This window comes from Lepidochelys olivacea (genome assembly GCF_965140295.1).
Source record: "Lepidochelys olivacea isolate rLepOli2 genome assembly, chromosome: 2".
NCBI lineage: Eukaryota > Metazoa > Chordata > Testudines > Cheloniidae > Lepidochelys > Lepidochelys olivacea.
Genome location: NC_140412.1, coordinates 185664901 through 185677851, shown reverse-complemented (window position 1 = coordinate 185677851; position 12951 = coordinate 185664901). Strand labels below are relative to the sequence as shown.

The 12951-nt window shown below is 37.3% G+C and overlaps 1 protein-coding gene across 8 annotated transcripts in view; it reads left to right on the top strand.

Annotated features, from left to right (window-relative positions):
* Positions 1-12951, top strand: part of ARPP21 (cAMP regulated phosphoprotein 21) — a 173389-nt gene that overhangs the window by 37645 nt on the left and 122793 nt on the right. For 6 of the 8 annotated variants that reach the window (XR_014710135.1, XM_084618483.1, XM_084618485.1 and 3 more), the window contains exons 2-5: positions 5932-6100; positions 7947-8149; positions 8907-8948; positions 9734-9823. Coding sequence is in view for 7 of the 8 variants with exons in the window: in XM_084618483.1 (XP_084474609.1) it covers positions 7982-8149; positions 8907-8948; positions 9734-9823 (300 nt within the window). In the remaining variant the exon portion in view is untranslated. Of the gene's footprint in view, positions 1-5823; positions 5841-5931; positions 6101-7544; positions 7674-7946; positions 8150-8906; positions 8949-9733; positions 9824-12951 lie in introns of those variants that run through there. The other 2 variants (XM_084618486.1, XM_084618487.1) reach the window with 2 other exon arrangements.

The window sequence follows — 12951 nt, the reverse complement described above, 5'->3', positions numbered from 1 at the left end:
GATTAAAACCTCCATAGCACTTTTGGCAAGATAAGGAGTGTTTATCCCAGTGTCCTACCCAAATTGTAATTTGAGTAACTGCATTCTGTGCACCTAAATTCCTTCTGCAGTTTCAATTGTATAAGGTATTCTCCATTTTTGTATCTGCTCTTTTTTGTTGTTGTGTTTTCGATACTTCATATTTAATATGTCAGTTGAAAGGAGAAGTCAACATTATTTTGAGTTTCCCTCTGTTCCTCTAGCAGCAGCCAAAGATCTTACCATTTGTTGTCCTTTTTTCTTTTTAAAGGCAGCTGGATATCTCAAATGGTCAATAATGTGATCCAGAACCTTTCAATCTATCCTAGTTGTCTGGGATTTGACAGTTGTTGCCATTTGATGGTTATTTGGAGGTCTGCATGAAATGTGTTGGTGTCTTCAAGGGTGTGTCGACACAGCAAAGAAAAACCTGCAGCTGACCCGTGCCAGCCAATTTGGGCTCGTGGGACTCAGGCTGTGGGGCTGTTTCATTCCTATGTAGACTTACAGGCTCGGGCTGGAGCCCGGGCTCTGGAATTGTCCTACCTCGCAGAAGCCTAGGGTCCAGCCCAACCCCGCGAGCCTGCGTCAGCTGGCACAGGCCAGTCACGGGTGCTTTGAAGACATACCTCAGGTCATCAAAAACCCTGTCACAAACAGTTGACTGTAACTGGCTCCCTAAATTAACATTCTCAGTTGAGAGGCCAGTAATAAATGAACATAGAAACTGAGGTAACCTCTGACCCATAGATGTGGTCCTGCCTGACCATGGCTGGGAGATATTAGTAAGAGAGTGTGGAGAAACTTGATTTGCTACTGCCATTGCAGCATTTGTTTTGTGCGTGGAGAACCAAAGCTACAAGAACACTAGGATCATCTTTAAAATGTTTTCCAATCTTTGTATTTGAGGACTCAACTTCAGCCTTTTAAGAGTCATTGAACAACTAGTTGCATTCCGTTTGTTTTTCCATAGTGGGTCTGGGGTTGATTGATTATTCATAACCTGGTATGTGAAGATCCAGAACTTGTTCTTGTCTTTTCTCTCAAGTATATCTGTGTTTCTGATCTGCCGGATATAGAGACAGCAGTGAGAAAAAGCAAGAGCATGACATTGCCAACCAAAAGAGTTAAAAAAAATCATGCGTTTGGTTAAAAATTGTGTTTTTAAACATAAATAATGGATTTTTATTTGCCTTCTGTTTTTTGAGTCTTTAAGGATCATATTTTCAAGCTTTTCCTTGCAACCATGAGGGCTAGAAAAAAGCTTATTTGTTTTTAAATTAAAATTGAAATTTTCCCATAATCACTTGACTCCAGGAGTTTGTGTTTAAACAAAACACCAAATAACATGCTAGAAATCACAACAGTTGACAACCCTGAGAGCAATCTGGGCAGAGCCGTTTTTTGTAATACTTTTCCTGTATGCAGTGTTGTTGTTGCTGTGCTGGTTTTAGGATATTGGAGAGACAAGGTGGGCGAGGTAATATCTTTTATTGGATCAGTTTCTGTTAGTGAGAGAGACAACTTTTGAACTTTACACAGAGCTCTTCCTCAGTTCTGGGAAATATACTCAGAGTGTCTCAGCTAAATACAAGGTGGAACAGGTTGTTTGACATAAATAGTTAACACATATTTCAATGGACCAATCAAGATGAAGAGGACTGTTAATTCCTCTCGGTCATGGGCGGGGGCGGAGTGGAAGGAAAGAAGGGGAATAAAATAAATTTTCCAATGGTTTCCAGGATTCCAAGGAGAGCACTAATTACTGGTGAGGGCTGCCTTTTTATATTTGAATCATGTATATTGGGAATTATGAGTGACACTTCTTTACGGAGAGAGAGAATCCCCAATGTATGCTCCTATATTTCATGGATCCTCTGAAATACTACATCTGTCAAAATCTATTGTGTGGTCTCATATTTTGAGTATTTGGATGGATACGGGTCCTGTCCTGTAAAATTAATGTAGTTGAGAAGTGGGAGGGAACCAAACATCCAGTCACAGGCTGTGTCATCCCTTTTCCAGTTTTGTTGCCCACCCTAACCCTACAAGCACTTCTTCAGCCTTTTCACTTAGCAAATCTGTTTAGAGAATGTATTGGTGATTTGGGGTCTGATCCTGGCAGGTGCTGAATGTCGCCGAAGAGCACCCTCAAATCTGTTAGAGAGGAGTGTTCATTGCCTTACAGGTGTGAGGCCTGATCCTTTGATGTGTTAATGGGCATTCTTAGGAGACATCAGTAGGAGCTGAGGGAACACAGAATCAGGCCCAAACTTTGTTTTCAAGCTTTTAATACACAGTGTCTTTAGATGTTACCTACCTCTCCAATATTGGTACAGGGGTTGGTAACTTTCTTTATAGAGAGCTTTCTCACATTGTGTCAGAGGACTGTTTCTGTTTCAACTTGTGTTGATTATTGTGCAAATGTATTTATTGATACTTGAAAGTTTTCACTCACCACTTTGTTGCATTATACATTTTTTATCACTTCATTTTCCAGGCAGGTTTTTTTTAAAGCCTTGCACTTAAATTTTTTTTAACCGTTTTTTTTCTCAATCAGTGTGGTATGTGCTATTTATGAATAAATTATGGTACATGGTTTAACACTCATGCAATCTCATTTCCCTTGAATTCACGTAGCATCCTCACCAATTCACCTGGGCTCAGCACAAACCATGGGTAGGGAGAGCCCCCAGTTACTATGGAATAAATTACTTTTTATTAATAAATTTACCAGATGACAACTGCATTTCCATAGTATCCACCCATCATGGGGTGCTTGAAACTGGTTTATTAACCCATTACATTATTTTTATTGAAATGGCTCTCTAAGAATGGTATTGTTGGGTGCCCTGTTTTCTCCCTCTGACTTTTTTGTGTGGGATTTTCAAGTTTTTTTTCAATTTGGGCACAGTGACCTCCTTATGCTTAACTCTGTCCCGCTTGTTTTTAGCTCAGACACACTGATTCCTTTCCCTGACCTGAAGAAGAACTTTGTGTAGTTCAAAAGCCTATACCTTCTACTAACAGAATCTGGTCCAATAAAAATTACCTTATCTGCCTTGTCTCTTGAAAAATCTCAGCAATTCCTATAAAACTTGCTCCCTTTGCAAGTTTAGATTTTTTTTTTCTAGTCACAAGCTTTGCAACCTCAGCCTAGAGACTGAAAAAAGAACTGCATTTATTCTGCCTCTTACTGTCAAATCTTCACTATGGAGAGTAAGAACATAGCTAACATTTTTGTTGATGTTCAATGCAAAGAAAAATCCAGCATGCTTTTTCCATAACTGTATAGACACTGCAGGGCTAGCAATAGTAATATATTTGTGTTGATCATTAAATAAACTGATATCTTGAATATGCACAGGGAGCAGAAACATATTTGGAGTCAAAGGGTTCCATTATACAGGTATTTTTCTGACTATTTTCACTTATTAATATATACCTTAAAGTTTATTCTATAACACTGGGGATTTCAGAGCTGCCTAACGGAGTCCAGCTCCCAGAGAGAGCGAGTACAGCATGGATTTCTTTGAGAATCTCAGCCTAAAAGTACATCTCACATATTGTAATATGAATGATAACCACTGTATGCAAATTTCCTCCAAAATGAATAGAAATTTGTATTGGAGGAAGGATGAAAAAGCAGAACTGTGATTGATATCCCACCCCGTTCTTCACTTCAGTTGTTCTCTTGGCTCAGGGAATAATTACAAATGGTTACAAAAATATTTGTCCCCATGAAATTGTATGATTGCTTAAATTCCTATGCCCATATGTCAGTATATACCCGTTGAAGATTGTTTGATTTCAGCTCACAAAAATCCATTTTTTCCTGGGTCGTTTTCTACAACAAAATGTTGAAATGCATGCTGAGAGTATAATTTTATTATCTTTTTAAAAGTGTTGGCATGGCAGGTCTGAGAGATGCTGCTCAAGCATTGTGTGTGCTTCTTCCCCCACTGACTTTTATGCAATCTTGGTGAAATGTCTGTATCTTTTGTTCAATATCTGATATTCAACGGAGTTCCCGAAGTCTTGGCATTAGCTCATATTGGCATTAGATATCTTAAGCGTAACAATGTGTGGGTCTCCATTGATAAAAATATTCCCTAACAGGTATGATAAGATTTGCATTTTGAGATCTGTGGCATAGGACCAGAAGTGTTGTTGTCTGCTGGAAACTTGGCAGATTTCTCTAGCTGGTGAATGTGAGGAAATCTGAGATGCCTTTTTGTGAATATTAGCTTATCATATGTGGCAGTGCTGCAAAAAGTGTGTAGAATCCTGAAATTAGATGCTAATTTTTGGTGAGGTTTTGTTACAACTACCTCTATTTCCCTCATATCTTTGGAGCTTCTGGACTTCACAGTGCTCTGTCTTTTTCTTTCTTTTTTTGACTCTTGTATTGAATTGAGATATACTAGATCAGCTTTTTATTTTGAGGTAGGGGCAAAAATGGGTCTTGGGAGTAGTTTGCCTTCCTGCCAATCTCATTGGGTCAGTGAATTAATTTTTTACCTCTATCGGTTCCACTAGTAGGCTCACTTATATATGAATTCCTAAATATAATTGCTGTGCTCTATTCTATTAAGGTTGTTTTACTGTCCCCTCACCTTAGCGTTGGACCGCGGAAAAGTAAATTTTTCTGAGAGGATAATTTAATGATCCTGCAATGAGTAGTTTTATTGCTGTATGCAAATTATTTACTGGTTTAGGGAATGAGGGATACAATCTTAAAATATATATTTATGTTTATTTCTTGGAAAATATAAAAGGCGGTGTAACTAAGTATTCTTTGCCTACACAGCACTGAATTTCTGGAGAGATCAGAATATGATCTTAAAAATTTGTTACAGTCCAGTTCTGATTGTAGCGTTTAGCTAAATTAAATGGGTTGTGAGATACAATTCATCATACCACACAGTACAGCAGTTCCAATTGTTTGCAGTTTAAAACCAGGTACATCAGAAAAAGTGTAAAAGAGTTTGATAATATGCAGTTTGTTTTTCTCACCAAGTGAACTGTATTTCTGTTCCTTTGGGGGGTGTTTTTGCCTTTCTTCTATCTCCTTCCCCCAAATTACCGTGGCCACTGCACATATGGAAATCTCAACAAGACTATTTGCATCATGACAATTTTTCACATGACCATAGTTTGTAAATCCCTCTCAAAATGTTCCTTTTCTGTCAAACCCCATACTCAGCTGGCAATAACAGTCCTGATGAATGGCATTTGCATTGCATTTCTGAAGTAATTGATCCCGCAGTCTTGTTCTCTGAGCAATAACGTAGAGAGAGAGAGAGAGAGATGTTGTTTTGTTACATTCTGCCTAAAGGAAAGTTTGCGCCGATTTCCATTGTTCGGGGGAATTGGTTTTTCGTGGTCCCTCCCCCGATCATTTCAGCTTTTATTTGACAGATACGCCTCATTAAACCAATATGTAAATGAACTGTACCCTTATCGAGATTACTTCCTAAAAGCAGTCATGAAGCCTCTTTAAAATATTGTGTAAATCCTTAATTGGGGCTGAGGCTTTGGTTAAAAAGCAGAGAAGACTTTTTTGCCCATAGATAATATTGATTTCCATTGAAGCAAATAGATTATCTTAATTTTTCATGTGAAAAGTGCTAGAATTCACTAAAAAAGGTTAAAATTGAAGTGAGTAATCTTCAGTGCATAATGCAATTGATAATTTTAGCTCTTTGCGTAGGAGCTGTTATGACTTGAACAGCCGGCTCTAGCCTTCATTAGAGAAGAAGCAGGCAGTTTTGAGACAGGTGGAGCTGGATCAAGCTGTGAAAGTGATTTGCTTGAAGCTGGTCATTAGTGTTAGAAATCTGGTCCTATTTATTGCATCCTTAACCCTACCATGATTATTACCATGATTATTTACTTTTTGTCTTTTTCCAGGTTGATGATGATCTGTAAAACTGTCTAAAGGAAGAGCATGGAGACTGGCATTCTGAACTGTTAGTGGGGACATGGGACTCATGTTGTCATTGATCATTTGTGTGGATTTAACCATTGAAGAGCAACAGAAGCAGCTAGAAAGACGTCGAGAATTAAAGCTGCTTTGAAGGTACATGGCTTGTTTGTTATAGTTGTTAGTCTGCTGGCTATAATTGTTTGTATTTGTGAATATTTTCTGAGTATGGATCTGCTATACATACAATGTACAACTAAAGACGTGTGTGAGAACATTTCAGTGAATTTGAGTTACACATGTAAGTGCACAACAGCCAAAAATTAACCATCAACATTATGTTTTACAGTAAAAAAAAAAAAATCGGGCCCTTTGGGCAGCAATACATTTCTTTTGAGAAATTCATTGAATTGCCTATGAATTGTACTGTGTATAGATGGTGAACTCACAGCCCCATCCCAGTATTCATAAACACACAGGTATGAAACTCACAGTTGTTCAGAAAATCTAATTTTGCTAAATCTCCCCAATCTGTTGCAAATTGAGATGGAACAGTAACATATCTTTATGTAAAAAGAAAAGGAGGACTTGTGGCACCTTAGAGACTAACCAATTTATTTGAGTATGAGCTTTCGTGAGCTACAGCTGTAGCTCACAAAAGCTCATGCTCAAATAAATTGGTTAGTCTCTAAGGTGCCACAAGTACTCCTTTTCTTTTTGCGAAGACAGACTAACATGGCTGTTACTCTGAAACATATCTTTATGCAGGAACCTCTTCAACATGCCTAAAACAGATAGTAGTAGAATTCTAAATCCAAATGACTGATGTTTTAAAATGCTTTGCATTTCCATTCAAAAAAACAGACAGGAAAAAAGTGCTGAATGTTTATTACAAGCTGTAAAAGAAACATGGCAAAATATAGTTTTGTCTAATAACCATTGTTACACTATTGGGAAAGGGCAAGCTATTGCACTGAAATCTGTTTCTGAAATAACTCCCCCTTTCCACTGCAGTTGTTTTTCTTTCAGACACATCTTAAAACAAGAAAAAAAGAAAGGGGGGGCGGGAGTGGAGGGAAGCTAAATTATTCATGAGACTCATTTGACAATTGATCAGTGGGGGAGATGTCGGGAGGGTGTTTTGTGGGTAGAGAGAGGAAAAATAATAATAGGCTTTAACTTTGAAAAGCCTTTTAGAGCTTCTGTACAACAGTTCATTGTGAGCTGAGAGTAATGCAGTGCAGTTAAGATATCTTCATTAGAGCTACCTGCCAAGGGCTTCCAGTAGGATTTCCATAGTGCTGGAGCGTGACATGGGGTTTGGGAAGAGGCTTATGATTTTAATAATGGAGCTGTCAGTTTGATGTCTGGAGATGTTGACTCTAAGAGCTTTATTGCCAAATTTAGATTTCATATTTATATTGAATTATTACCTCTTTAACTGAATTTAATTTTCTGTGTGCCTGTAATGAATGTATTGGCTCTCTCGCTATACGCCAGACAATACCTGAGTGATAGAAATCTGCAGTATTCCTCCTCTTGGCTGTGCTTTATTTGTATGTGTATGTATTATGAGAGAGATGCTGGAGGAGGGGAGCACTGACATGTCTATGACCCGGAAGTGTAAATGGGACATCCATTTGACTTACCTTAGGGGGGAAAAAAAAATCCTTTCCATCCCGGTCTTCACCTCTGCAGCAACTCCTTGGCTGTGGCAGGAGAGCAAGGGGTGAGGGCTTAACGTACCTTAACTGTGGTTTACATTCTCTACCACTAAGCATGTTTGAAACCAAGTTGTTTTATTTATCGTATCTCTACTCTACTCTTCCCCAGTGTCGATTCAATATATTTGTTTTTCTGCTGGAGTGTATTGCCCTGCACTCCTGAGTTTGTTGTTGTGGTTTGTTTATCAAAGGAAATGAAATCATTTTGCTTTTTGAGAACAAAAGTAAAAATTTCACCTCCCTCCCTCTTTTTTGGGGGGGATGTCTCGACTGTCCAGGTCACCGAATCTTGTTTTAATTTCTGTCTGGGAGAATGTCTGAGCAAGGTAAATTGAACCAGGAGACAGCAGAGGAAGCTGCCAAAGAGCAGGAGTCCACCATCTCTGATGCGACCCCAGAGAACTACATCATTAATAAAACGGAAAGCTTGGAAGCAGAGGAAAAGGAGGAGAAGCTGAGTGATGCCAAGACGGACCTCCAGGTAAGAGGAAGAAGGACCTTGGATGGCTATGAAACTGTGTTGTTGTTACATTGCTATTTCCACTGTCTTTTGTTTGGCTAGATTTTTTCTATTCTTCTCTCCTCATGCTTTTCTTTTCTTTTTCTTGTTATATAATTGGTAGTATTTTTTAATTGCGAAGGAGCCCGTTACTGGGTACCCATTATAAATACAGTAAAATATTTGTCTTGGGATATTTAGGACATTATCTTCATCTGATGACTCACAGAATTCATAGAGACTGCTGTATTTCTTAATTTTACAGTGAATTTAATTTTAAAAATAACAGTTATTACCAACAAAAAAGCAGTGACGCTCTTGTTATGCAAAACTAAAGAAAGATCATTAAAAACTTGAGTCTTTACAAGATGATTTTTTTTACCTTAAAAGGATATTAAAAGAAAGAGGGACTGCAATTTATGGGATTACTGCGAAGCTCAAAAGGGGAAGGAGTTTGGAGAGGGAGAGAGGCTTACAAAACATGATAAAAAGACAATACTGAAGTATTTGAGCATACCACAGCAAAGCATCAAGTTTGCATCTTGTTTATATCAATCAGATTAATGCATACAGCAGAGGCAATTCTTGGCTTCCCACTTCTTTGGAGTTGCCTTAGGAATGTTACTTTGCAATCAGCAAATGATGATAAAGGTTTGCTTTGAGAAGGATTTAATGAAGTATGCTGATATTGCTATTGTGTGCATTTTCCACTAAAGTGACAATTATTTGTTACGCACAGAAACGAGGCGTAAACCAGAACCAGCAGAAAAAGAGATCCAAGGTAAGGTTTCACATTGCATGCGGAGCTGACAGGTGATAAAAAGTTCCATTCAGGTGACTGTTTTCATATACAACAATGAGCTTTTATCTTCAGTTTTTCTTCATAATCATGTGAAACTCCTCTGCTTTTGTGCCACAAGATATTAAGTGTCAATCTCCCCTTTCTTTAGCAGTCATACGTTGGTTACTGGGCTTGCCATGTACTTGTATGTGTGATCTGTGTATGTGTGTGTGTGTGCAAATGGGGAAGAAAAATCGCGTTTAATTTTTCTTTTGTAATTAGTGTTTTGTTTGAATTTTATTTAAGTGGAGTAATCAAGTTTCTAAAGCTGTAGGGATTAAAAAGATTGAGTAGGAGGAAGGCAGCTAGTTAGTGTGAAATCTGCTAGCTCGCTCGCTGTTCTTTTTTTAAATAACATTTTCAACATTTTCAATACCACTTTTAAAATTTGTCACTGTTCAGCTCTATTGCTGTTTACAGAAAATAGAGTTGTTGCTTTGACTACGTTACCAGATTTTTTTTGTTTTTACTTTTATGATTTTCAGCTGAGGTGAAGTGTAGCAAAAGTATTTAAAAGCCCAAACCCATGTATCAAATGACTGGCTGGGCAGAATCTGCTGTAGTTCATCTTTTGTCTATCACATACATGCACTTGCATCTCAAGCAAATGCAGTTTTGCTGGACAAGTACCTGATTATTTGAAATTCATTGGGATGGTTGGCACATTTGCAGATTTGGGGTCAGCAGTAGTTTCCTTTGTTTTGTTTTCTTTCTATCTTATTCAGTCAGGAGCTAAGGGGAAACTGGTCCGGAGTCTTGCTGTGTGCGAAGAATCATCCCCTCGACTGGGAGCAGAAGGTCTTCATGATAATCAGGTACATCTGAAATCATGGCTGTTAGCTGCATGGTTGACTTCCACTTTCACTTGCATGATCATGTTACTTAATTGGGCTTTTAACAATATATTTTTGGGGAAAGCAGAAAAAAATTTACATCTGACAATGCACACGATTTTATGAAGTTATCTGGCTTAGCGTGTACTTTATTTTGAAATATTGAAGTAGTCTTACAGTATGTCACAGGGTGTTGTTTGCTTTTTTTTCCAGACCCCCTGAAAATTTCAACAAATGGAAAAGAATTCAAAAGAATTCAGATTAAAATTAAAAATAAAATAAAAGATAGAATTGTTCTTTTCTCTAAGGCTATCTCTTTTGAGGCTACACCAGATACAGTTCTAAATTCACTCTGGTTTCTAGTTCAGCTGAGATCCATTATGTATCGGTCCCCCAGTATGCGCTTCATAATACTACACAGATCTTGACTCTCTATAAATACATTGGCAGAGAAGAGAGGGTGCATTATTCTGAGTAGGATTCCATTTTGTATTCCATTTATTTCAAAGAAACAACTTTTTGACCAAAAAATCTTGGCAATTTGATCCCACAGATTCAGATTCTGGAAAACAGTTCTTCTAGGCTCGCTTGCAAAAAAAACAAACTCCAAAAACCAAAACAAAAAACCCAAAACCAAAACCACCAAAAACTGTCACAATCATTTTCACTTGACCAGACAAACAAGATTTTTTAAATAATAATAATAATAAAAAACCTTAAAAGCTTCCAGCATTGGTATTTGGAGATTCAGTTGTTTTATTGGCAAATGAGATTAGCCATAGAGAGAAAGAGATGGAGAAAAATGACTTTTGTGAGCTCAGAACAAAACAAACAATCACTTTTAAGTGTACTTTCTTTGACTTTCCTCTATTGACTTGAAATGCAACAAATTGAACTCTCCCCATAGGCTCATAAGGGTGGAGAGGATTTTTATTTATTTATTTATTTTATTCATTCATTGATTCATTCATTCATTTATATTTATTTTTTGAAAGACCAAAAACCAGATCTTGTTTAGCAGCTGAACTTCTCCAAGTTCTCACTGCTCTACAATGATGATTATGCAGTAGGGAAATTGACAGGTTATTTTATAGTTGTAGGTATATATTTAAAAAAATACTATGCTTTTAGCTTAACTTGCATTATTCAAAAATGTGTGGCTTTTGTTCTGCATTTTATTTGTGTTTTCTATTGTTTAATGGAGAATGAAAAGGAGAATAATATAAATATAAGAGATTGTATTAAACATCGCATGGTAGTTGATAATGTACTGCAGAGAACATGTGTTTAAATCCATAAAGGTGGGCAGGGTTTGGGATAAAATACTTCTCCCAAACTGCACCCTGATGCCAGACAGAGGAGGGGTCACTTGTACACATCCTCTGGTCCTACCCCGGTCTGACGAGTTACTGGGAAGAATTCTTTGACTATACGGAAAAGATCACAGGAGTTAAAGTACCCCTGGACTCCCAACATCTGTCTCATGTAAAGACCATTGGTTCTGAATACTTGAGTAGATAGAAACTATGCTTTGCTCTTATATTGGCCTTTTGCTTACTAATGCAGATTAGCTTTGCAATGGAAAGCTAGACCTGCACACTCCTCCTTGGACTGGCTGAAGGATACTGGAAATGTTGTGCCATTTGAAATGGTTTACTTTTACTTTAAAGGAGAAAGAAGCGTATTTTGAGTTTATTTTGAATTACATTTTTATTAGTTTATCTTAGCGGTTTACAAAGCACAGGGTTTTGATTACCAGAGAATGTATGGTACATTGCCAGAACTACAGAGTATGGATTGTACTGCAACCCTGATGTTTGTATTGATATTTGAAAATTTGCCTTCATTTTCCTGTGTAGGAAAAATCTTGTTACCTGTATTACTTGATCTTGAACGCTTACCTGATGATTCACTATGTCCTTACTTAAAAGGAATGTTGCCTCTAATGTTATACTATTGACTTATCAGTGTATTATTGCAACTTGAACATTTCTTTTGTTATTCACTATACTTACCTTGTATCAATGTACTTATTAACGTTGTATTTTACTATTGAGAAAAATCAATAAAAATAAATATAACAAAAAAATAATAGATTGCTTTCACGACTCTACAGCCCTTTTGTGTGTTTCTTCAAGAGCAACCAAATATTATACGCAGAATCGTATATGTGTAACACAAAATAGATACTGTACGTTTACATGTGTGTTTATGCTATGTGTACAGTCTGTCATTTTTCTCTTCTCGTCAAAATAGGTGCATCTTAATAGCCATTTTAATAGTTCAGGATTAAAGTGCTGAGGATGCCAATTCCATACAATTCGTCTGTTTTGAAGAACTAATGACAGAATCACCCAGCATTAGATAGCGCAGGAAATCTGAAGTTGTTCTGAAGGATCTTGTGGCACTGATTCATACAAAGTCCTGTCATCAGAACAAAACATTTACTTACAGTTTTTCCTCAGCAAGTGAAAGGAAAACATACTTCAGTCCATTAAGTGCAACTTAGCAGTTAGCGGACAGTCTCCTGCATGTCCTTATTTCATATGGCTGAGAGTTCCCATTCTCTTTCTATATTCAGTGCAGCATTCTGCTAACATTTCTGCCTTATGGTAACAAAAATAGAGATTGAGAAAATAAACCCCAATTAATATTTTGCCACAGGACTTTGCTTCCATTTTTACAGTGCTTTGCATCTCAAGTCTTCTGTACCACATTTCAGCTTCATCAAGACACCGATTCAGCAGAGGCAGTTTTGACTTCCTGTCTTACTGTGACACCAATAGCTAGTTTTGCTAGGATTTTTGTCTTACACTTGTTTTGGTGTCTGATAGTGGTTATTTTTAATAACTCTAAGATTTGTAATAGTTATTGCAGGCATCATTTGAGTTACTAATGTTCTGCTTCTGAAAAATACCCTTTAGGGTAAAATATTGTAGTGAGATTTGTTTTTCTGTACATCAGCAATCAGGCTATTTTTTTTTAATACATGGTAATTTGGACGTCATCATGATGCAGCTGTAGCTTACCGATTATGCAGGCCCCCAATGTGTTTAAAAGCACTTCTAATACTACTGATTTTGCCAGTTTGATGCAAGCAATGTATTTTT